This window comes from Rhinopithecus bieti, unplaced genomic scaffold, assembly GCF_001698545.2.
Source record: "Rhinopithecus bieti isolate Rb0 unplaced genomic scaffold, ASM169854v2 scaffold_12151, whole genome shotgun sequence".
Classification (NCBI taxonomy): domain Eukaryota; kingdom Metazoa; phylum Chordata; class Mammalia; order Primates; family Cercopithecidae; genus Rhinopithecus; species Rhinopithecus bieti.
In genome coordinates this window covers 1431878-1458617 of record NW_016807233.1, presented here as the reverse complement: position 1 = coordinate 1458617, position 26740 = coordinate 1431878, and the positions used below count along the sequence as shown (strand labels likewise).

Below are 26740 nucleotides of genomic sequence, written 5' to 3'. Positions count from 1 at the left end.
TTGTATATAATCTGCAACTTTTTCTACTCACATATGAGAACCATCCACATTGATACAGGGCTACAGAGAGACATTTGGAGTTTATTTTTCACTGCTGTATAATACTCCATTGGTGGAGTACAATAGGTTTATTTATCCACTTTTCTGTAGATGGACATTTGGGTTGTTCTGTTTTTTGTTCATACACACCTCCTGGTGCTCAGATACAACAGAATACAGATCCAGGGTAAGACTGCTGGATCATAGGCTAGCCACATCTTCAGCTTTACTAGGTAACACCAAGCCAACACAAAAGTGCTTGTACAAACTCATGCTCCTACCAGCATGGAGGACCCACTGTGCCACATAAAAACATCACTGTATTAACTTGTTTTATTTGCATGATTATTTTTTCCCTTACCCCCAACCACTTCTCAAAGCAACAAGCCAGCATGTGCCACATAGGCAAGCGCCCACTCCAACGTGATCTATATGTGTTAGGTATGTATGTACTCTGGAAAAAGCTTATGATGTTGCTTGAGGAGTGTATAACTTTTTTATGTATGTAAGTAGCATGTGCTATATAGAGTGCTCTGTTTTTGGTATTTTTCACTCCATTCAGTGTTTTATAAAACATACCCATGTTGCTCCATGGGTATTAGAGACAGGATGATATTTTATCTTTAAGATGGGTATGCCACCCTCATTTTATAGATCAAAGTGATAGCTCACAATTGTTTAGTACTCAGTGGGGTCTAAACGTACTAACTCATTTAATCTCGCACGAACCCTGCAAAACAGATGCTTCTGTTTCATAGAAAACAAGACCAAGGCACAAAGAAACTAAGGAACTTGTACAAAATCACCAAGTTAGTAAACGTCAGAGCAGAATGTGAACTGAGCCAGAATGTGTTCTTATCCATGACACGCAACCGGATAAGAACGCAAAGCTTGGAGAATTTTCGTGACCAGCATCTCTAGGATTCACAGCTGGTGCCCCACGGAGCAGAACTAACATACAGATGGTTCCCCTCTCAGTCCAGTCCTCATTCCATCAGCTCCAAAATGTGTATTATTCTACATGAGTAGCTGGTGAACAACAAAGGGAATTAGTTAGTCCTCTTCAGCAAATGTTAGTAAATGAAAATATTACAGAGACAGAACCCTTTTTAGGAAATGCAATCAAGTGAATTTAAAAAAGCTTTATCAGAAATAGAATTAATGACAAAATATTTATAGATCCTAAGAAAATGGATTTGCTTTTTTTTTTTTTTTTTTTTTTTGTCTGCTGAGGATCTGAGGATAATCACCCAGTGGATCTTTGGTTGTGACAACTCTACCCCTTCACAGAGTTGTATCTTCACACACACCTAACATGCTAAGAGTAGATCTGCATGATACGGTAGTTAGTGTAATTTCTGTAATTAAAAAAGTACTTGGTCATGCCTGTAATCCCAGCATTTTTGGAGGCTGAGGTGGGAGCACTGCTTGAGCCCAGGAGTTTGAGACCAGCCTGGGCAAGATAGTGAGACCCTGTCTCTACAAAAAAATTAAAAATTAGCTGGGTGTAGCAGCGCACACCTGTAGTCCCAGCTACTCAGGAGATTGAGGCAGGAAGATCGCTTGAGCCTGGGAGGCAAAGGCTGCAGTGAGCCATAATCGTACCACTGCACTCCAGCCTGGGCAACAGAGCGAGACCATGTCTTAAAAAAATAAATAAAAATTAAAAAATAAAGGTACCTAGAACAGCCTGCAAAGAAAGGGAAATCAAATTATGTTTAGTGACAATTACTATTATCACCGACAGAGAGGCAGCTAAAATAAACATTCTGCTCATTTTGTTTGTAAACGAATGGCCACAATTCTTGCACTATTTAAATCAAGAATATTTAATATTCCATAGTTTTCAACCATCCTTCCTTTTTTATTGTTTCCAGCTCCTTAAACATATAAAAGAGTAAAAGCTATTTGTTCTGGCAGAAAGGAGTCGTCATAAATTGTGCAGAGTGAATTTCTCTAAGATGAAAGGAATGTTCCTGTCCTCCAGGACGGCCTACGGACAGGACTGTGATGACACTCAGAGTCTTCACAAGAATCACATCTGCAGTGTTAAGCCACTTCTGTGGAAAACTCAAGTCCTTCTCAGATAACAAAAACATTTTAGTAGCAATGAACCAGAAACAAAATCTTCCACTAAATACGTTAATACATCAAGAGGAACCATTCATGTGCCATTTATAAGAACTTCCTTCCCAGAAATCATAGCAGCATTTCTCAGCCCAAAGCCAGAAACCTCTCGCACATGAAATTTTACTTCAAAAACTCCCACATCAGGCATTTTAATGAATCGGTGGAAGAAAATCATCCTACCAACTTTGTTGTCAAGAACGCCAAATTCATATGCAAAAAAAGAATTACAAAAATAATTATTCAAATTCTAGTAAGTGAAATTTTGATAGGTTTATAAAGGAAATAAACATCTTTAACATAATTCTACCTTGCAGCCAATATCAGCTATTAGTAACCACACTTCTTATTGCCAGTTCATCTCTCCAAACACACAGAAGCCATGTGAGTTGAAATTTATTTATTTATTTATTTTTAGACGGAAGTCTCGCTCTTTCGCCCAGGCCGGACCGCAGTGGCACAATCTCGGCTCACTGCAAGCTCTGCCTCCCGGGTTCATGCCATTCTCCTGCCTCAGCCTCCTGAGTAGCTGGGACTACAGGCGCCCGCCACCGCGCCCTGCTAATTTTTTATATTTTCAGTAGAGATGGGGTTTCACCGTATTAGCCAGGATGGTCTCGATCTCCTGGCCTTGTGATCTGCCCGCCTCAGCCCCCTAAAGTGCTGGGATTACAGGCGTGAGCCACTGTGCCCAGCCTGAAATTTATTTTTAAAAAACTCTCAGACTTATGCTTTCTCAAAATTATATTTTATATATTGACATCAACCAATATGATGATATTATATACTGACATCAACCAATATGATCAACTAATATGATGATAATAAGATAAAGCAGAGCTGAAATCACAGTTCATTCCTGAAATTAAATACAGAACATTTCTACCAACACACATTTTCAAAGATGGTGTTTTCAGGTTTGTATGGGATTGTTTCAGCTTTATGAATCAGCTTTTTAAAATCTGCAATACTTTCTTGCTGACTTCATCATTTCCTTCTGGTTGCCTGGAGGGGTGGTGTGGAATGCCAATGAAATGAATTTTAGTCGCCGTCCCTCACATTCTGAACTACAGAAGATATTTATTGTCTCAACTTCCCTGTGAGCTTTTCTTTGCATTATGCAGCTTCATGGTCAGCAGACCCTAAAAATTCAAGACAGTCTTTCTCCCACTTTATGTGTGTAGCATAGACACACTGATCAAATATGTTCCCAGCACTTCTGAAGAAACCTTATCACATTCACGAGAGATTTGCCACTTGCATTTTTTTTTCTGATAAACACAACCGTCATAGCCCAACAAAACATCACACAGAAATCAAATTATACTGTCCCCATAAGCATCTGCTCCTCTATGGCCTTGGGCAAAATTTAGAATTCTCGACATCCCGAGAGTTACCACAATCTCTGAAACTGCAGGAGCACCCACAAAGCTCAAGGAATGCACGGAAACTCGTATTACTTCCAATTCCATTTTCAAAGAAAGTAAATGTGCACGCATGTGAGCTGCACATGGTCCAGAATGCCTCATCAAATGTATTGTTTTAAAATGTGTGTACGTCCACGTGTAATTGTATGTGTGGGATTTTGAAAGTCTTTTTATTTTACTCAAAAGATATATTTTCAATACCACAAACTTTCCTTTCAATTATAAGCCCTTCCCATTTTCAATTAATGTTTTAGGCAAGGAATATAAATTAGTAAAACCAACCATACCGCTTAGGGAAAATGAATTAGCATGGGGAAAGTGAAGAACTGGCCGTGCAGTCAATTACTTTGGCCAGCATAGATAGAGTTGAACTAACCAGCACAGGTGTAGACAGCCTGTTTGGATAAGGTAGCTTAAGCCCTCATTTTTTTCTGCAGTCTTTATTTGTGTCAAGTATATGAAAACTACCATCTCATTTCCTCCCTGTAGCTATTACCCAAATGTATGTGTAGTGTCAAAATAAATGGTCAGAGTCCTCTCAGGGACCTCCCTTGGCACAAGTCTCATTTCCTCACCTTCTCACCTCCAGAGCCTCAGGAAGTGCAGGTCAGAAAGCAGCCAGGGCAGCTGTGAGGTGATGGAGCGCTGAAGTGTCAGCGAGCCCAGATAAAACAACGTTCCAATATCGGAAATCCAACCATTCACCCTCTTGTCTCCTCGCTAACCCCAGGCAAGTATAAAGGAGATGGAATTAAAACAGGAGTTAGAAGAATTTGGATGTGATTTCATATATTAACTCAGCAAATTTTTTTCTGAAACGGTCCAGACAGTAAATATTTTCAGCTGGCAGGCCATATGGTCTTTGTCGAATCTACTCAACTGTGCCATTATGGAGTGAAGGCAGCCACAGATGATATGGAAATGAATGCATGGGGCTGTGTTCCAATAAAGCTTTCTTTATGGACACTGAAATGTAAATTTCATGTAATTTACACATGTTATGAAATATGCTTCTTTTGATTTTTCAACCATTTAAAAAAGTAAAAACCATTTTCTTAGCTCCTGGGCTGTGTTGGCTGACCCCTAATTAACTGACATGTGGGCTGCTATCCATGAAAATCTAGGCGCAGAGGAAGGCAGAGCTGGCTTCCCGGCCAAGACAGGACTTACCTTGATATGAGCTGCTGGGTCCGGGACAGTCTGAATCATGTCCTTCAATAAGCCAGCCCATCTACCAGCTGTTCAGAACCTGATGGCTAGAAGACAAAAGGAACAACATAAATAATAATAAACAACTGCATTTCTGTGTTTTATGTTCTAGCAGGACTGGACACAATTCACCAATGGCAGAAGAATCATAGCTTTGCATTAAGCATGTTTGCCTAAAGGCATCCTCTAGGTATGTGTGGTCCATGAGGTAACCAGATAACTCACCTTCCTTCCATTGGGAAAATCACTTAAAATGAGCTCAAAAGAACCCTAGTCCAACAGGCCAGACAAATCTAGCTCAACCTGACCCACATCACATGCAATATTCACACATCCTTCCACATGGGCAGGATCTAATGAGGGATCCATTAAAGGAAGACATGAGATTAAAACAGGACATACTTCTCTATCATACTGAGAAAACAGGACTTTGAAATCCCACCAAAACTCAGGCGATCTGCACATCCTTTTCAGCTTTGTTATTAAGTTCTTAGTAAACAGCACAGCTCCCATTCATTGAGTACTTCAGTGCCAGTTCCTTGAGTGCTAAGGGCTCCACACACATTTTCTCATTTCATTCTGACCACAACTCTGAGAGTTGTCATTCCCATTGTCCAGCTGTGGACGTCAAGACTCATAAAGGTTACTGATTTGTCCAGGATCACCTGGTTAATAAGCGACAGAACCAAACCTCAAATCAGATTAGCCTATCTGACTCCAGAGCCCAAAAACATTTTGGTTTGACTTCATTAGCAGATATCAACCCATATTTTGAAGGGACATTTTAAAATATGCCTTAAATAAATTAAATTTAAAGATGCCTATAATCTAGGAATTTTCCAGAAATAAATACTTAATCCAATATATTCCCTCATTCGAATTATAAAGCAGCTTGTTCTGACCATTGTCTGTGCCCCTCCGCTTCCACCAAGCCAGTCTCCAGCCTCCTTTGCTGTCCCAGGCCCTAGGGCTGACCTCTACAGATGCGGTCAGCAGGCACCTTGCCTCCTGGCCACCTGTCAGGGTTGGTTGACATGGCCCCATCTGGAGAGCAGGGGTGAGAGGAGAGGGGGTATCTCTTCCCCTCACCTTCCCACCACCAACACCTGCTGCTCAGCCTCCCTGGGCGCTTGGTTACGGTTCTGACTGCGGCTGGATTCTAGGGTGACCTCTTCCATCATGGGGCCCCTCCTTCCAGGCTCCAGCCTCCAGTAACTGGTCCCCAGCCAGTCTCTGGTGCTCTGCAGATCGCAGCCAAGCCACCAGTTGTCTTTTGATACTAAAATGCCTTTTTTAGTTTACGTTTTAGAAGCCATCACTTGCTTTTATCACCTGTATATTTTGTTTCTTTTCTTCTTTACAATGGCTCTTTGCCGTAACAAATGCAAAATAAAAACACTATGATTACAGAACTAGAGACATTTTCAAAAGTTGTCTTTCAAGTTTGCTACTAAGCACATTACTCTAGTGACAAGTGAAGCATTCACAGGGGTCCTCCCCACATTCACATCCGCCCTTTCTGACCTCTCACGGTACAGACACACCCATTCCAACCCAATCGCCTCTCATGGCGAGTGTCAACTTCCAGATCTGCGTGCTCCACATCCGTCCTCCTGAAAGGTCTCCCTGGAGGCCTCCCAAGATGGGGAGAGCTTGGCTCGCCAAGAAGATGACATGCTGAGAACCTTAGGCATTTTTTTTTTTTCTATAACCAAATTTCTAGGTCTTGGAAAATAGGTACTTTTCCCCCGAGGCCTAAAGTAAGTCCCTCTGGGGGATGAGAGTTACTGAAAGTGCAGAGGGAGTGAAGCACAGTCCTGAAATTGAACCAGGAAGCAGATGAAGGTGACCCAGGCTCCTGGTGCTCTCGTGGGAGAAGAGGCTGGGAGAGGATGGGGTCTGGTTGAAGGTTTCTGGGAGCACAGGAATCTTCAACTCCCCTTATCCTAAGAGCAGCAGGTGTCCCAGGAAAACACCACTCTCTCCTGGGGTCATTCGGCCAGGAAGGGGAGCATCTGCAAGCCGTCCTGACAAAGGGAGGGCCTCCCACTGCACGACCCTGCTCTGGGGAGCACGTGCCTATTTCCGTATGTCTGGGCATGCTCTCTGGGTGAGTTCACTCCGCACAGCTCCCCCCTGCTTGCAGGCACACGCTGCCGCTCACAGCAGGGGCTGAAGCTCGTCTCCCTCCCCTCAAACCCAGGCTGACCTGTGGCTGCCTCTGACCTGGAGAACACAGCAGAGGAAAGGTTTCAGGAGTCCCAGGCCCAGGCCTTTATGGAAGTGGGAGCCTCCCCTTCCTGCCTCCTGAAACCAAGTCCTCATACCCTCAGCAGCACAGCACATGGCAGAGGACCCGGCGCCCAGCGGGGCAGCCAGCACCAATGCCAGGCCTGGGAGGGGGGTGTCCTGGACGGTCCAGAGAACCATCTCTCAGATGACTACAGCCCCTGCCAACATCAGGGAGGCAGCTTAAAGCTGAGTCCAGTCAGCACACAGAATTGTGACCAATGATAAATGGGTTGTTGTACTAAGCTGCTAGGATTTGGGGTAGTTTATTACACATACAGGTCATTGAAACACCCTGTAAGTGTTCTAGAGGCACGGAGAAGACAGAGGGTAAATAGCTTGTTTCACTGTCACTATGGATGAGTACCAAGATGGTTCCGACACTCAACTCCTCCTGTGTCCATGCTTTTTGCCACATAACTTTGTGATTCTTCCCACTAAAGAGGTAGAATTACTTCCCAACCCTTATTTTCAGGCTGCCCATATGATCTGCTTCAGTCAACAGGATGTAGCAGAAAGACAAGCATGTCAGGTCCTAGCTGAAGCCTCAGGAGGCAGGACATGTTCCCCTCTGCTTTTCTGTAACTTTCCACCAGCATGGGAACATGGCCAGATTCATGCAGGAGGATGAGAAGTACCTGGGGCAGAGTCACCCACCCCAATCACCCCGCCAGGACTACCTTTGATCATCCCATAGACAACCAAAACCCCAGACATGGGAGGGAAGCAACCAGACCAGCCACTAGCCAGGACCAACCAGAATGGCCAACCCACAGGCTCATGGCTGAATAAGTGCTTACTGCTTGAAGTCACTGAAATTTGGGGAGTTTGTTACACAGCATTTTTGTGACAATAGATTACTGACATACACTTTGCCCTGTAGAATCGGATTACTGAGATTGTCATTAAAACTTTTCTAGCCAGTGACAAAAGGAGACTCAAACAGGGCATTTCAAAGGAAGCCAACTTCATCCCAACACAGAGACATATTATTTCCATTCACCTATGAGACATGATCTCAAACCCTAATCCTACCCTCAAAATGGGTTTGGAAACTGAAGGATAACCAAGAAACCTCCACCAGAAGCCTCCATGGGATTCCCAGAGCCCTTCCCAGGTGCAACTGAATTCTCACTTCACATCATGTCCTGCCAGCCTCCCCGGGATTCCAAAAATCGAATCAATACCCTTGGATATCCAAGACCGCAGCCAACACCATAGAAGTTACAACAGACACTCAGTCTGTACCCAACCAAGACATAAACTTAACGAGCAACTGTTTGAGTCTCTTGTTTCTTATGGGGATATTTTGAGCACTCAGGATGCATTAAGGATAAAATGACAGGGAAGGGAATAGATAGAGATTCCAGAGGCAACACAGTCCCGATCCTCGAGGGATTGAGAGGGGAAACAGACCTGTTTCACACAGATATGAGCCGGTCAGTCCTGAGAGCAGGCAGCTGGTGGAGGTGCCCAGTGAGGCGTGTGGATATACCTAGAGGAAAGAGAGAGCTGATTCATGCAGAGACAAGAGGGTGCCACCAAGGAGCCTTGATGAACAAGAAGCATGAGGACTGGAGGAAAGAGGGTGAAAGGCATGAAGCAGGGAACCTGAGTTTCTCCCAGCTGCCCCACATTAAGAGACCGATGACGTATGAGCTCCTCAGACCACCCCCACCAGAGTGATCACACACCAAAGGGATTCGCTCAGCATGCAGCATGATGGCACTGCCATCCTCCACACCAACTCAGCGAAAACCCAACGGACCTAAAGACCAGGAGAATAAAAGCTCAACCGCCCTCCCCTGCCTCCTCAACTGCCCTCCCCTGCCTCCTCAACCCCCTCCCCTGCCTGCCTCAACCCCCTCCCCTGCCTCACACCCTCCCTGCCCTCCTCACCCCCTCTCCCTGCCTCCTCAAGCCCCCTCCCCTGCCTCCTGAACCACCCTCCCCTGCCTCCTCAACCCCTCCCCTGCCTCCTCAACCCCTCCCCCTGCCTCCTCACCCCTCCCTGCTCCTGAACATGCCTCCCCTGCCTCCTCAACCCACCCTTCTTGCCTCAACCCCTCCCCTGCCTCCTCAACCTACCTCCCCTGCCTCCTCAACCCCCTCCCTGCCTTCAACCCCCTCCCCTACCTCCTGAACCGCCTCCCTGCCCTCCTCAACCCCCTCCCCTGCCTCCTGAACCTGCCCTCCCCTGCCTCCTCAACTCCCCGCCTCCTGAACTGTCCCTCCCCTGCCTCCCTCAACCCCCACCTCTGCCTCCTCAACCCCTCTCCCTGCCTCCTCAAACTCCCTCCCCTGCCTCCTCACCCTCTCCCTGCTCCCAACCGCCCTCACCTGCCTCCTCATCCGCCCTCGCCTGCCTCCTCAAACCCCCTCCCTGCCTCCTCAACCCCTCCCCTGCTCCTCAACCTCCCTACGCCTCTGAACCGCCTCCCCTGCCTCCTCAAACCCCTCCCCACCTCCTGAACTGCCCTCCCCTGCCTCTCAACCCCCACCTCTCTGCCTCCTCACCCTCTCTCCTGCTCCTCAACCTCTCCCTGCCTCCTCAACCCCCTCCCTGCCTCCTCAACCTCCCTCCTGCCCTGAACCGCCTCCCTGGCTTCCTCAACTGCCTCCCCTGCCCTCCTCAACCCACACGGATCTCTGACTTCTTTTTGGCAGCATTTGGGTGCCTGTTCTTTTTTACCATTTCAGAAGTATTTTATGGATTTTTTAAAGAGAACGTCTTATTTACTTTTGTGTTCCTAATGGTCATTTCTCAAATATGTAGTAGTTGGTATCAAAACAAACAAAAACCATACTAAAAATTTTTAGGGCCAGGCGCGGTGGCTCAAGCCTGTAATCCCAGCACTTTGGGAGGCTGAGACGGGAGGATCACAAGGTCAGGAGATCGAGACCATCCTGGCTAACACGGTGAAACCCCGTCTCTACTAAAAAAATACAAAAAAGTAGCCGGGCAAGATGGCGGGCGCCTGTAGTCCCAGCTACTCGGGAGGCTGAGGCAGGAGAATGGCGTAAATCCGGGAGGCGGAGCTTGCAGTGAGCCGAGATCGCGCCACTGCACTCCAGCCCGGGCGACAGAGCGAGACTCTGTCTCAAAAAAAAAAAAAAAAAAATTAGTAGTTTGTGATAGTTTCATGTCACTGTAGGAGCCTTTTAATTTTCTATTTTACCTGCCTTTGAACCCTGGCAGAACTTCACTCTATGTTGATTGAAAATCATTTCTTTAATATTTGTTTCTTGCAATAAACTAATTTGCCTAAGGTATATACTTCTATATGATTTTGTGTTTCATGATCCAGCTATATTTTATTATTGGGTATCTTAAAGAAACAAAAAAGGCCTTAACATTAACAGAATTCTACTTGTGCACCTCTTCATCTGGCTGTTTGTTCACATGCTTAACAATAAACTGTAATCATAAGAGCACAGCATTTTCCTGAGTTCTAGCAAGTTACTGAACCTAAAAGGGGGGTTGTGGGAATCCCCAATGTTGTAGCCATGTCGGACAGAGTGTAGATAACCTGAGGACCCAATACTTGCAACCAGCATCTGAAGTGAAGACAGTGTTGGGGACTCAGCCCTTAAACCTGTGAGCAAACTTCAGGCAGTCAGCATCAGAATTGAACTGAACTGTTGGACACCCAGTTGGTATCAGTGTTGAATAACTGGTTGGTACTGGCAAAAACACCATGTATTTGGTGTTGGGAAACACAAATAAAAAATTTTTTAAACCTCCAAATGATGCTCAGCAGTTCACCAAGGTGTCAGTGCAAGAGATGGCCTGTATCTATTCTAACTGGTTAGTATGCAAGTTAAACCATTGTTTGATTATCTCCTCTGTCTACACCATCAGGTGTAGGATTGAATTGAATCGGGTGAGGATTTAATTGAATTATGCTTAAGAAAGAAAGCTCTCTCAATGCTAGGCACATAATCAACACTAAACAAGTGGTAATCATTATTATTAAGAAAGTAAAGGCCGAGTGTGGTGACTCACGCCTGTAATCCCAGCACTTTGGGAGGCCGAGGTGGGGTGGATCACAAGGTCAGGAGATCAAGACCATCCTGGCTAACACCGTGAAACCCCATCTCTACTAAAAAATACAAAAAATTAGCCAGGCATGGTATTGGGCGCCTGTAGTCCCAGCTACTCAGGAGGCTGAGGCAGGAGAATGGCGTGAAGCCGGGAGGTGGAGCTTGCAGTGAGCCGAGATTGTGCCACTGCACTCCAGCCTGGGCGACAGAGCGAGACTCCATCTCAAAAAAAAGAAAGAAAGTAAAAATATTTCAAATGGATGATTTTGATACTGTATAAAATGTTGCAACTTTTTTTTTTTTTTTTTTTTTTTTTTTTTTTTTGAGACAGAGTCTTGCTCTGTCACCCAGGCTGGTGTACAGTGGCACAATCTTGGCTCACTGCAACCTCCACCTCCCAGGTTCCAGTGGTTCTCCTGCCTCAGCCTCCTGAGTAGCTGGGATTACAGGCATGTGCTACCATGCCCGGCTAATTAAAATGTTGCAACTTTTTAAGAAAAACAATTCTCAATAAATAAATTGATAATTTTCATAAGAGCCCTTTGTCAACGGACTAAGAACACCCTTAATTTAGAAATGTATTTTTTAGTTTTAAGATAACTAGTCATTAAGTGAAAACATTTTAGGCGAAATGGCTCTAAGCAATTTAGTATTCATAGAAATGAATCCATTCCTTGAAAGCAATGGTCGCTGGGTACACTTGTCCTGGATGAGCAGACATTAGGCAAATCAGTCTTTCACCAGCAAACCCTGCCATAAGAACTGCACAGGCCTGACTCCTGCCAAGCACATCAGGCCCCTGAATGGGGCAGAGGCCTCCCGTATGGAGCAGAAAGGAGGCAGGGAGAAATGCAGAGCCCGTGATTTAAGGAGGCTCTCCCTCTCAGGCTCATGCAAGTGCAGGATCAGTACCTAAAGGGGAGCATCACCCGAAATCCTGTGCCCCAGTTGCCTTAACCCAGTCCAGTCCTGGCTCCTGTACTTCAAAGTTAAGAAGGGAATACCAGCAGGAGGCAGAAGACAGCATGAAAATCTGAATGCACCCCTACATTTATCTAAAAATAAGAAACTGGACTTCTTCAGTAGGAAAGGGCTCATCTTTCCAAATGAATAAAAATACTTACAGCTATGGGTTGATTATATCAATTCTCTCCCCCAATTCATGCATTGGAGTACTAACCCCCGGTCGCTCAGGAAGTGATGATAGCGAGGTAGGGCCTTTACAGAGGTCATTAGTGACCTAATCCAACATGACTGATCCACTTACAAAAAAAAGGACAAGATTTAAACACAGACCTGTATAGAAGGATGATGGTGTGAAGACACAGGGAAAAGACCAAAGAGGCCTGGAACAGATTTCCCTCGAAGCCCTCAGAGGGAACCACTTGGGCTGACACCTTGATCTTGGACATCCAGCCTCCAGAATGGCGAGATGGTGAATTTCTGTTGTTTTAAGCTATCCAGTTCATGGCACTTTGTTACAACAGCGCTGGGACAGGAAAACACCTCTCTTGAGGGACTTACTAAAGTCACTTAACTGATGCAGACTAGAGGCCTCACTGTGGGGACATGGCCTCGGGAGCCACACCCATTTTAGTCGCACCATTTCTCACTGAACGTCGACCCTGGTCAAGGCATGTCTCAGGCTCCATGGACTGCTATTCCTTCTACTAAACAACCCTGGCTTCATTCTGGCAAGGGAGGGACTCTTACATTCTGTGGCCTGCATGAGCATCATGTGAGCACCCCCATAACCTCAATCCTTGCAGGGTTTCTCCAAGGGAGTCCTAGCATTCCTGCCGGCCTCAGGGGCGCACCTTAGAGACAGGGTGCCGACCCTCTCCTTCTCCAACTGGATTTTATTTTTATTTTGTGGCATGTTTTGTGAATACAAAGATTCACTGCCTGGGTGTGCCCCTTGAAAGGAGGTTTCAATTGCATTCAGGTGAAATAACCACAAAATGACTATAAGCCAAATGTAGCAGTATGATAGAAAAATGGAAAGATTGTAAAAGCACCAGTCCGTAGACACCACGCCTCTGGTTCCTCTGGAAAAGGAAGAGAGTAGATGGTGATGGAGAAAAGAGGGGCTGGTGAAGACCACAGAACTGAGAAGGCAGTAATTCTAAAATCTCCACACTGTAGGGCCAGGAACAGGAACATTGCTGGGCAATGGGGCATCTTATCTGGGGGGAAGTCAACGGTGTCATGTAGAACCAACATAATTCATCCAAGTACAGCAAAGAATCCAGAAATGGTCTGTGGAGGTTTGGAACCATAAACATCAAATAGTAGAGATACAAAATATTTACATATCCACATTTTTTAAAAAGGGTCCTGACTAGGCAGCAAAGGATTATTCGGGTTCTGTTCATTTTACCTTTAATTGCCCTTGGTTCTGTTATCTTTTTTCTCTGTGAGTCATTTGTCTTGCTTTTGGTCAGCACGGCTTTCCTCGGGTCTCCAAAGATCCTGGAATAACCTGAATATAAGTTCAAGAATATTAAACCTTATTTTGTTTTCAAATATTAATGCCAGGGATCAACTGTACATGTACTGACAAAACCTATTTCTTAAACATTATTTTAAAATATCCTAAAAGGGGAAAGAACTTAAATCCTTTCCTTAAAAAAAAAAAGAGGGGGCAACATTCCTGTCCTCTGAGGGAAGCCCAGCATTATGAAGCAAAAATTGGGAGTGAAATCAAGGCCAAGCCTAACTGGCATGCTGAAGCACACACACACTTTTACGCAGCAAATATTTTGAAAATGTTTTCTTTTCCTTACAGCCCCCAGCTTTGGTAATAATGGCTTCCCCAGATCATTCTGTTAGCACTTTCTGCTGCTCAGAACAGGGTAGTGGGATTTAGAATTTAGAAAACATTCTGAGAACTGTAATTAAGCAATTGTCTTAGTCCCAGAAAAGGAACAACCCTCTTACTTTGTAAATGCTAGGACGACCCGTATTTTTTTTAAATCTTAGAACACTAACAAGCTAAAAAGATATAAAGAAAAAAAAATCTTTCTTATAATATGCCTGCTAGCACAGCTCCAAAATCCAGTCTCTGTCTCTCTCTCTCTTTTTTTTTTAGATACGGGAATTTCTTAAACAACTTTCCAAGTAAAACATTCAATCCCAAAATACTATATTTAGTAGAATCCCTACAACACGAGAAATTGTAAATGGCATCTGTTTCCATTGAAAATATTTTTAAATTAGAAAACATCTTAAGTACTGCATCAAATCAATATTTGTAACGGGCAGAATTATTTCTAAATGGTTCCACAGGCCAGTTGACACTCCCACTCTACTTAGGAAGCTCCCAGCCTACTCCATCTGAAGTCTTCCAAACCTATGCATAGAGACAAATTACCCAAATGTCACAGAAAAGCATTTGTTGTGATACAGAAAATACAACATAACATTATTGGGGGGAAAAATCAGTATACAAAACCATGTACATAATATCATCCCAATATTGCACAAAGAAAAAAAAATAAATGGATGAAAGAAAGGAGGGAAGGCAGGAAAGGAAAGAGGATGACCTGAGAGAAGTTATCAAAATGGTTAATAGCCATGGTCTTTGGCTTTCCAGTGTGAAATAGGAGCTCTTATTTTCTTCTTTTTAAAATCTTTCTAAAATTATTTTTTAAACCAATTAATAAAAAGTATATAGATATATATTTACTGTGTACAACATTACGTTTTGAAATATATATACATGTTGGAATGGCTAAAGTAAGCTAATTAACATCTGCATTACCTCACATATTTATTTTTTGTGGTGAGAACACTTGAAATCTACTCTTACTGATTTTCAAGAATGTTATGCATCATTATTAATTACAGTCAATAGACCATAGGTCTATTCAAGTTCAAGTCACAGATCTCTTGAAATTACTCCTCCTGTCTAACTGTAATTTTGTGTCCTTTGACCAACATCGCCCCAGTTCCCCTACACTTGACATCACTAATCATCAAGGAAATACAAATCAAAAGCATGATGAGTGTCATCTCACACCTGTTAGAACGGCCATTATCAATAAGACAAGTGCCGGTGGGGATGTGGAAAAAGGGAACTCTTGCCCACCGTTGGTGGGAACGTAGATCAGTACAGTCATTACGGAAAACCGTATGGAGGTTCCTCAAAAACACAAAGATCAATTATAAATCCAAATACTATATGTTTTACAAATGTATTACAAATCAACTTTGTATGTATTACAAATCAAAATACTACATGACTGCTGACAATTCCACTCTGGGGATAGATCCAAAGAAAATGGAAAATGAAATCAGTATGTCAAAGAGGTACCAGCACTCCCACATTCACTACAGCATTATTCACAGCAGACAAGGTATGGCATCAACCTAAGTGTCCATCAACATAAACGCCCATAAAGAAAAGCAGTGCACATATACAGTGGAATGCTATTCAGCGTTTAGAGGAGAAATCCTGTCATTTGTGACAACATGAATGAACCTGGAGAACTTTATGCTAAGCGAAATAAGCCAGGCACAGAAAGACACATAGTGCACCCTCTCACTTACACATAGCATCTGAAAAGTTGAACTCCTATTTCCTTCTTTATAGTTTTGTATATTTTCCAAATTTTCCAAACCAAAATACTCATCTTTATAATCGGGGAGAAAACTAAGGAAAAGAATTTTATAATCCTAAACATGCTTTTAAAGGATTCATTTTACTGTAATGTGTTCTTTTCCCATCCAGCCGTACCTGGGCCCAAGGAGCTGGCCTTCCCTGCTCAGTGGCCTAATGTTCAAGGGGACAGGAAGAGGGGACGGGAGAGGGGACGGTGAAGTAGATCATGCTTTGCAAAGCTGTGCAAATCCTGAGTTAATAAACCTGTTCCCAAAATCCAAAAGCCAATATTGACTATTGCTTGGTTAACTGTTTTGCATGGATAAGTGGTTAAAGGGGTATTTGGTTTCCAATTTCTGCAAAGGGAATAAGAGTTTTAAAGGCATGAACTAAGATTTCACATACCATGCTATTCTATAGTAGGTTTTTGTGCCAAAACCTCTACTAGGCTGAAAGAATAATTTGATTTATGGTTGAGACATTGTCGGGCCTGATTTAAAGCCCAGAGTTGAGCCCAGAGAGGATTCTCTTAAATATGTGCAATGGGTATTTTTAAATTAGCACTATGGCATTATTAATATTTCATTTATCCTGAGAGCATTTACCTGACAATGCAAATTATCCATAACACAGCTGAGAAGCCACAAAGGATCCAAAAAGATGTCACAAAGTCCAGGAAGAGAAGATGTGCCAGAGAAAGGCACACCACCAGCCGCGTGAGGTAACAGCTGGCCTCATCAAAGCAACAAAGTCAGAAAATTATGTAAACCAGACTCAAGAACTCAAAAAATACAGCCATTAGAGAACTTTGGTAAGAGTGCAAACTGCTCAACCCAGCTCAATTGCCCCTGGTCCAGCAACGGCAGAAAGTCAAGGTCAAGGAGTCACATGACCTGCAAGAGACCCCTCCCCCCCAACCCCCAGCCCTGCCCCTGGCCAGTGGGACAACCCACATCATCCCTGGGATTCAGTATTCAATCAGGCTCTGTGTTCCGTGTGGGGAGGGAGAAGAAGGCACCGGATCACCAGGAAATATGAACTGGAAATGGCCAAAGCTAAGCACATCTGAGTATCTGAAGGGTAAGTTTAATGCGCCAAAGCAGCCGTGGTGAGGCAGAAAGAACCTTGAGCTTGGAGCCCCACGTTTGTGCGGACCCACTAGCAGCCAACGAAGCCTCCCTCAGCCTCAGTTTGCTCATCCGAACACTGGGAGGAAGAGGCTCTGACTCCAGAGAGGTAGTGCAAGTCCAATGACACGGGGTTGCTGAAGGTCCAGATGGACAGAGGCAAAGCATTGTTTTCTGTTTTTGTTTTTGTTTTGATACAGGATTCTCTCTGTCATCCAGGCTGGTATGCAGGGGTGCCAACAGCTCACTGCAGCCTGGACCTCCCTGGCTCAAGTGATCCACCCACCTCAGCCACCCGAGTAGCTCAGACTACAGGAAAAAGAGCCATGCACCACTGTGCCTGGCTAATTTTTAAAAAAAAATTTTTTGAGACGTGAGAACTCACTATGTTGTCCAGGCTGATCTCAAACTCCTAGCCTCAAGCAATCCTCCTCCCTCAGCCTCCCAAAGTGCTTGGATTAGAGGGGTGAGCCACCATGCCCAGCAAAGGCATTGTTAAACTCAGGAACGAATGACCGCCTTGTTCCCCAAAAACACTAGGCAAGAGAACCACTCTCTATGCACAGATCTCCCTGGCCACCACGTGTAAGCAGCAGTGAATATTCCATAGGTGGAATTGGCTACTGTGAAGAAAGAAAACTCCAGAAAAAGTGCCCTCACTCCAGGAAGTAACCTGGACCTCACGTGGGTGACAGCAGCCTGGGGAGAAGGCTCCACTGCCAGCAGCAATGCCAAGGACAGAGCGGCAGCAGTCATCCATCCCCACAGTCACAGTGAACACAGCCATGGAGCAGCCTGCTTTTTCCATTTATAGCCACACACAGGTGGCAATGGCAGCAGACACAACTGGCTGCCCTTCCTCCCTTATAGAAGGAAATGTACTTTTGCTTGGGTGTTCTGCCTGCCCCCACACGACCCACGGAGGATGACCAGCCCCAACACCAGTGTAAATCCTATCACTGGGCACCATCTCTTCTCACCACTAATTGGTTTAGGGAAGGGCACATGATATAATTCTGGTCAATCTAACACCCAGGGAAGCGAGCTAGAGGACTTCTAGGAAAAGTACTGGCTGATGAAGAAAGGCCATAGAGTAGTAGTCCTGTCTGTGTGGCACTTGGAACTGTGAGAGCCATCCCAGGACCATGAGAAGAGGTCACCTGAGGATAAAACCGATACACTGTGGATGTCTAGGGGAAAGGAGGGAAGTCCCTGTGTTTCTACTTACAGTTGGAAAGAGTATTAACCAACTCTGAAGGCATCTCATGACAGGGCATCTAGGCACATCAAAGGCATTTTCCTTGTTAACTAAACCATTTTGAATTGGGCTTATTTTTGTTGTTATTGTTATTACTGGCAGTAAAAGTATCCCATACACTCCAGTACCCACACTCAAAAAAGTCGCTTTCAGCTCTTTTACCATCTGTATCCATACTCACACAGACATGCTGAATATGCTTTCAGTTCTAATTTTAAAATAAAGTGATCTGCTGGAAATTAGCTCAGCTCATAGATCTCCATACTTACAACACTATATCTAAGAATTAGGAAATAAATAACTATTACCAATGATAAGTGGCCTATCTCAGTCTATGCACATGTTGAGTGTCCAGGTACTGGAGGAGGCATGGCACCTCCCCTGAATAAACAAAGGGTATGATGTGGAGGTTATGCTTTTAATTAAATTACTGAGTGGAGGCAGAATGTGGTGAGGGTCACAAGAGAGGTACCAAAGATGCAGCAACAGAGCAGTTGATGGGCACTTAGCATTTCAATAAGTGGGAATAGGGAGGAGAGCACGAAAGGTGGAGGAAATAGATGAGGAGAGGGAAGAAGGGAAGTGTTCTCCAAAGAAGCACGCTGCAGAGAAAGAGTCTTTCACCTTTATGTTCCCACAAGGCACAGAGTATGAGCTCAGAAATGTTGAATGATTTGTCTCTACAATTAAGGGATGATTTCACTGATAATACTGTCTTCTTCCATGATCTAAATTCAACCTGCCCTTCAAATCCATTCATTCATACAATTGTTCATCCATCCATCCATCCATCCGTCCATCCATCCATCCACCCATCCATCCATGTAGTCATCCATCCATCCACCCATCCATCCATGTATTCGTCCATCCATCTATCTATCCATCCCACACTGAGTTCCCTCCATGCGCCAAGTGCTGAGTTAAACACTAATTAGGGATGGGCTTTGCCAATGAGTTCAGAGTCTAGTGAGAGAGACAGAGTCATAAAGAAAAAAATCACAAATGCCAACTCCCGCATTGCCTTGCTTGATCCCCGATGCCAGAGTGTAGCCTGGTTGGGCATCACAATCAGCTGGAGAGCTTTTTAAAAACAGAAACTCTGCAATCTTTCCTCTTTTTTCTTTATTGGAAGGTCCAGGGGTGAAGGGGGCAAAAGAGTCTAAGTGGGAGTGAGGGAGGCGGAAGAGGATTAAAAGGCACTGTCTGAAATATTTTCAGACTGAGAAGGAAAAGGAAAACAGCCAAGAACACAAGAGGAACAAGCAGTCAGAGCATAAGGAGGAAACTAGGAAAGATCTAAGTCATGGAAGCCAAGGAAGGACATTCAGTAAGATGGAAAGTTCAGTGCCGCATCTGCAGAGAGATTAATGTCCAGGAGAAAGTAATTCAACCAACCATATGCATTGAGAACAGGTCCCGGATTTGGCAACTTAAAACCTCTTGTGGTCCTCTAAAAAATGTAGTAGGAGCCTGAGAGCAGTAAGCTGGTTTCCAAATGGCTCGGTCGTCAAAGACAGGGAGGATATGCAAAGGGCAATGTAGGCTACTCATGGAAGGAGTTGAGCAACAAAGTTAGGGAGGGAGTGGCAGTTCAAAGAAAAGCACTAATGCCACAGGGCGCAGTGGCTCATGCCTGTAATCCCAGCACTTTAAGTCAGGAGTTCAAGACCAACATGGTGAAACCAACATGGTGAAACCTCATCTCTACTAAAATACAAAAATTAGCCGGGCATGGTTGTGGGCACCTGTAATCCCAGCTACTCAGGAGGCTGAGGCAGGAGAATTACTTGAGCCCGGGAGGCGGCGGTTGCAGTGAGCTGAGATCACACCACTGCACTCCAGCCTGGGAGACAGAGTGAGGCTCCTGAAAACAAACCAACCAACAAACAAAACCAAAAAATAACGAAAACAAAAACGAAAAGCACTAACTGGCTTCACCCACCCAACATTTGCTGGGCATTTACTGTACTTCAGTAATTACTAGTAGCTAGGGATGCACCAGTGCACAAGACACTCAGTATTGCCCTCAAGGCATTTACAAACCAACGAAAAGAAGGTTTATCTTACTTGCTCAGGCTGTTTGAAGGATGAGAAAAGAAGGTATGTTTATAGACAGGATAAAGGGAGCCAGTGGAGTAGAGGAGATAGAGATTCTAGAGCCAGGGAACCTGAAGATGTTACTGTCCGGGGAAGAGGTAGAGGAAACACCATGGTTCACAGCACAATGGTGGGGTCAGTTCTGGCAGGAAGGTGGGACCCCACTGTCTCAGAAGGGGTGTGCTGCCAGATGGCTAACAACCAGCTCTCACGGGAAAACTCATGATTTGAAGCACTCGGTCATTTCTATGGAGTCAATATTTCCATTATGGGCAATTGCAAGGAACCCAGGGGAGTCCCTGAATGCAGAGTTGGGAAAAGATGTGCTCTAACGCATCACTGCCGGCTCTAGCGAGTTGGGAGGAGCCAGCTCTAGCACACATGGGCTCCAGAAGCCAAAGAGAAACCAAGGAGCCTGGAACTGTTGATAAGAAAAGGATGTTCAGAGGAAAGCTGTGAAGCCAGCATAACCAGCTGCTCTCCTAGGCACTGAGACCCTGTAAGGAGAGGAAAACCAGGGAGGCAGAGTTCCAAATCTGGAACAGTGGCAGGCTTGAGTGCTCTTCAGTTACTTCTACTTGAGCAATTTTTCTTCCTAAACCTGGTTAATAGCCCAAAATGTGGGCTACTAATTGTTATCTCCGTTCACTGTGTGTGTGTGTGTGTGTGTGTGTGTGTGTGTGCTTTTCCTATGTAAATCGCTGCACCACTAACTCTACTATACTTTAGAACTCAGTGAGGCAATCCTTAGAACCTTTCACAATTCCCTAAAGGGTTCCCTGTTACTTACTCTAAGTCATAGAGAAATGTTGAACATTTAAACCATTAAACTGCAGTTTTGCTGGAAGAAAATCTCAAGGGTCTCCATGAATCATGCCTGAGCCATATATTGGCCATGAGCATACACTTCTTGTCAGTCTTGTTCCATTTGGTTGTTATTGTGGTTTGGTTTCATTTCATTTTGCTTTGGAGGGTCAACCTTTCTTCCATTCATGACGTTCAATCAACGTTTCTCCCCAATGCATGTCCCCATTTTTTTTTTTTTTTGTCAGGAGATAGCAAAATAAACACAGGTATTAATGTGCCTGTGGGCACCAGTCTGTAAAGTCCAAGATGTTCTTGGACCCAAGTAAACTTTCAGTTCTTTCTCAGCCATGCCATTTTGCATGTGAAAGCATTCGAGCTGATCTCAGAGTTGAGGATGTGGCTGCCAGCTTCTACCAGAACAAAACACAGAGCAGCAAAACAGTGCAATGCCCCTCAGTGTGGGAACCAGGGTCTACCTGGGGCCCTCCATAAAAATGAGAGATTTGAAGGAAAACAGACTGCATTTGAAAGGCAGATGACATCAAGCAAGTAAAAACAACTACAAATATGACTTCTCTCCTGCTTTACACTGAGCCTTCTGTTCAAGAAAACACATTTACCGGGGATTTTTTCCTTAAGCTCAACTGGAAAAACAAATATTTAGTCATTTTACAAGAGCAGACAACTGAAAAGCAAGCCACAGATTAAACAAGCATTATGTATTTCTAAGAAAGTTCATCAAACACAATATATCTTTGAGAATACAATCTTGAAGTCAGTTTTAGAGGCAAATTTGACCTTCAAAATGAATTTTGTCTTGATATAATTACAAGGTCAAATCTCAAAGAAGCAAATGTATAGATAACCATCTTTGCAATGAGATCTGTTTTATATTTTCAAATGAACAATACTGGACAGAAAAAAAAATACATAATTACTTCTGAGGTTGTATATAAAATACCCAATTGGCAATTAATCAATATCATATTAGCATCTCAATATTTTAGATAAAGCAAAATTCCTAAGTACAAAATAATCTATAATAGAATGAAAATGACAAGTTATATTAATAGAGAGATTACATGTAAGAGACTTTATTACACGTTATCATTTTTTAGATAAAATTTACTCTTTCAGCATCCCTTTGATACTTGTAGGAGGCAGATATAGTATAGAGAGGCAAATAGAGGTGAGAACCTTTCCTTGGAAAAATCAAGCAGCATTAAAAGCAGAAAGAAAAAAGAAAAGTATTTCAGATTCTCAATTCTGTATATCACATTGTTGGAAAAAAAAAAACTTGCCAAATACTTAGAGAATACCAACAGGAAAAGGTTTCCTTGTGCTACTTAAGGATGGGGAATTTCAAAGAACTGTGAACTCATGAAAATAGTTCTATACCCATCGGCTTTGCCAAAAACACTTTGGGATTTCAGTGATGAGTACTGAGCCACCAGGAGCACTGAACTCAGGTTTTCCATTTCCACTGAGTTTTGGCTGGTTTATGAGGATTGCACAAAGATCACCTCATTTGTACTGGACACAACTGGGAAATAAAAATTTAAAAATCATCCTTGATATTTAAAATAGAAATCATGAGCCCCGCCACAAGCGTGCTTCCCCTACACTCAGGATGTGAGGTTGACAACATGCCTCCCCATTAACCTGTGAAGCCTCACAGGTATGCACTGCATCTCTATAGAATTTTCCATGGACTCCATCATCAATGCATCCTTTAACAAGTATGAACTGAGCACTCAACCCAGGCACAGAGCTGTGGACGGGGCCATACAGGACAGAAAAGTCCCAAAGTGTGTCTCTCACTCCCGAAGAGCCTACATGCCTGGCAGGAGAGGAAGCCTGCGGACCCAGGTTTTGTGATGCAGGTGAAGAGGACACATAGCTGCTCCAGGAAGAAGAACTGGAATCATTTGAAGGAGAGGAAAAGAGGGTGTTTCAACCTTGAATAGCAGAACCCAGATCATGAAAAATTGGAAGAACTTCTATGGACATCAGAGAGGAAGGCAATCCAGATGAAAACAATAACTTAGGCAAAACAGAAATCCAAGTGCAGCTTGCAGAAGACCCTGTACAGGGAGCCAACACAGCTACTTCACGAGAGGAGTCAATGAGACCATTTAATAGAACCCCCTGTTGAAACTGTAAAAATGATTTTGCCATCTTGGTCATCTCCTGAGATGGTTGAGAAGGGATTTGCAAAGCAAAAAAAAAAAAAAAAAAAAAAGAACTGAGGGGTTTTTCACAATGGCCTGGAACAGAGAGGGTGGAGAGAAACCAGACAAGTCTCTCAGGCAGAAGTTCCAGAAAAATGAAGAAGCAGGACAGCGCGAGGCAAGAGGGAGATGGCAGGCACATTGGTTGGACTATGAGGGTTTGTGTGGATCTCAAAGGGCCAGGCTGTGGGGAGAGTCTAGACTTTCAGGCTAGGAAGTCTGAATCTTGTTGTGAAAATAGCTGAGGTTTTTGGAGCACCTGCTGAGCGAAGTTTCCCAAAGAGGCTGCTGGGATGATTCATGAGGCAGGAGGCTACAGGGAGGGAAGGCCAGAGGCAGAGAGGTCAGTTCCAGGATGGCTGCCATGGTCCAGCCCAAGGTAATGTAGATGGGGAAGCCTTGAAATGCAGGAGACAGGGTGGAGATGAGAAGACATGTCAGAGCCTGGTGGCCAATGAAGCACAGAAGGTGCAGGGAAGAGAGGAGAGCAGGAAGGAAAGGCAGGAAAGGTGGGTCTCAGTGAAGATGGGGGGTTCTGTTTCACCCCCAAGAATGAGCATGTGCATCCTCGGACCCCGGGCCTGTGAGGTTGGCCGGTGGAAGCCCGGGAGCTCTGCTTAGTCAGGGTCTAGGATTGGTACTCCTGCTGGGGCCACCTCAGAGCAGAAGCAGGGCGGGGGCAGTGTGGGCTGGCTCTGGAGTGTTCTGCCCTTAAAGAACAACAAGACTTTCCTGAGGCAGTGTGTAGGATTTAAGATGGAGACTGTGACAACAAATAGAGAGAGATGAAAGAGCTTCTCAGTGACAGGGGGAGAGGGTCCGCACCTGGAGGACAGAGCCTTCCTGGAGGGCAGAACCTCGCTGGCCTTCCGGTTTTCCACACACCTGCCTGGTGAACCAACACACCACTAGGGGTTTCTTTTCTTGCTTGAAATGTCATTGAGTTTTCCATTTTTTTTCTTTTGCTGAGAAAGGCACAATTAAGTACCAGAATTTTCTTTGCTGGCCTAGCCTTCTGGAATCTGAACAGGTTTTGCAATCCCAGGACCAGATCCTCTCTACATAAAAATTGGTGGGGGACTGTGGGGGGGAATCTCTTCTTATAATAGCTAGAACATCTAAATATTTTGTAAAAAAATAAGCTCATCATGAATCCAGTTAACCCAGCAAGGCTACTGCTCTTCTGTGTGGTGGTAACAGCTTTGTTCAGCAGTGCAAGGTGCAGGCAGAGCCTTTCGTAGTATTAATCACTAGGTCCATTTATTGAGAGAGCTGTTCTCATTTCTCAGAGAACTGAGGCATGTGACAATCACAGGTAGGGTAAGCAAATGAACACAAATTCAAACTCAGAATTCAAAGCCAGCCTCTATGTATTCCTGAGGACCATACTGTCTGCTAATTATAGAGAAAGGCACATGCTGGTTCAACAGCAGAGAAAGCAAACAGGACGCACTTTCTGTGCGTCATCTCCACCACAGGGCCCTCTCTGTCATGATCCAGCAATACTCATTCACAGTCAAAACCCAGGAAGCGTGGAAAGATTGACCTCTGTGAGCCAAACAGTGTGACACTTGATTACTTGACAGAACTAATCCTTCTGTCCTGATGACAAAAATTCACCTACATAGATACATGCAAGCTAATATCTGTTGTAATGCCTCCCAGTTTCTCTGGAAAATTTCTTAGCTTCCTGGACATCTCTGAAACGCTAAGTTTTGGTAACCAGAGGTATAATAAATCTTTTATTTTTATTTATTTATTTGTTTGTTTATTTATTTATTTATTTTTGAGACAGAGTCTCACTCTGTCGCCCAGGCTGGAGTGCAGTGGCGCCATCTTGGGTCACTGCAAGCTCAGCCTCCCCAGTAGCTGGGACTACAGGCACCCGTCACCTCATCCGGCTAATTTTTTGTATATTTAGTAGAGACAGGGTTTCACCGTGTTAGCAAGGATGGTCTCGATCTCCTAACCTCGTGATCTGCCCGCCTCGGCCTCCCAAAGTGCTGAGATTACAGGCATGAGCAACCGTGCCCGGCCAATAAATCTTATTATGCCCATCTCTATGTCCATACATAAATGTACACACACGTGTTTATGTAAGATAAAATGAGATATCTATGTATGGATGTTTATGTATATAAATATGTATAGACAGATAAACCAACTTCTTAAAAATACATATCATTATATTGGTCCATGTTTACAACTATGTACATATGTGTATACATATATATGTGTATAGGTTCCCCACACTGGTGTTTAAGGCATGCGGTGGCCCAACCCCAGGAAGACTCAGCTATCATACCACCCACCTTCAACCCAGCCACATCCATCTACATTTTCTGAAAATAAAAGGCAGCCTCCCCCAAAAGCACTGAGACCCTTGTGTAGGGAACCTGAGCAGACACCAGCTTCCCAGGGCTTCCTTTTATCAAGGAGAGCTTAGTTGCTCTTGTTAATGGTAATATCTTCTTCTTCCTGCAGCACCCGGCTGTGGCCCACTCTGGAAAACGTTCCTCAGAAGGAAAGATCATTGCTGGCCTGCCTTCCCAATTTCAGACTTTCCAGTCTACAATTGTGTAAACTAATTCCTTAAAATACATCTCATATCTATCATCCATCTGAATCTATATGCATATACATATATACACATATGTACATAGTCATAAATATGCATCAATGTAATGAGATGTATTTTGAAGACATTGGTTTATCTGTCTATATTTACATACATATACATCCATACATAGATATCTCATTTTATCTCTGAATCTATAGACATATAAACACACGTGTGTGTACATTTACATATGGACACTGAGATGGGTGTAGTAAGATTTATTTTAAGGAACTGGAAATATAAAGAGATATCCATATATATATATCTCTACACACACACACACACACACACACACACACGGAGAAAGAGAGAAAGGGAGAAAGATCTGTCTACATCCATCCAGTTGGATTTTTCTAGAACACCCTGGTTGACACTCCTGCATTGATGAGTCATTGGTTGTAGAATGTCCTGGGAAGGAGACATGAGCTTGGACAGGGCTGTCCTCATCAGCAGGCACTTCCCAAAGAGGGCTGACAGCTGAGGCGTCTTCCAACCATACTCCCAGCATCTGAGGGAATAAGTCCTTCCTTCCTGACGGGAACCCAGACAGCACATCATGGAGCCCACGCCAACTGGGCAAATTGAATGTGCACACAGCAAATTACCAAAACTGCCAATAAAACTCAGAATTATAAAATCATATAATTTAGAAATTATGTGATATAATTAACATTTACAATCTGTTGACTTAAAGTCGATTATGCAGGAAATAACTGAGAGATTGTTCATAAGCACAAAACAATCCAGCAGAAATGGACAACATTAGGTGCTCAGGTCGTGTGGAGGTCAATCTCAGCAGACCAGAGTCACTGGGCTCCCCAGATGCAGTGAAGGAGAGCCCTGATCTTGGGCTAGCCACGTG

The 26740-nt window shown here is 44.0% G+C and overlaps 1 protein-coding gene across 2 annotated transcripts in view; it reads right to left on the bottom strand.

Moving 5' to 3' along the window:
* Nucleotides 1-26740, bottom strand: part of ERG (ETS transcription factor ERG) — a 288895-nt gene that overhangs the window by 197746 nt on the left and 64409 nt on the right. For both annotated transcript variants that reach the window (XM_017880672.1, XM_017880674.1), the window contains exons 2-3: nt 13516-13617; nt 4764-4849 (exon numbers count right to left, since the gene is read on the bottom strand). In XM_017880672.1, coding sequence (XP_017736161.1) covers nt 4764-4802 — 39 coding nt within the window. In that variant the 5' untranslated portion in view covers nt 4803-4849; nt 13516-13617. The remainder of the gene's footprint in view (nt 1-4763; nt 4850-13515; nt 13618-26740) is intronic.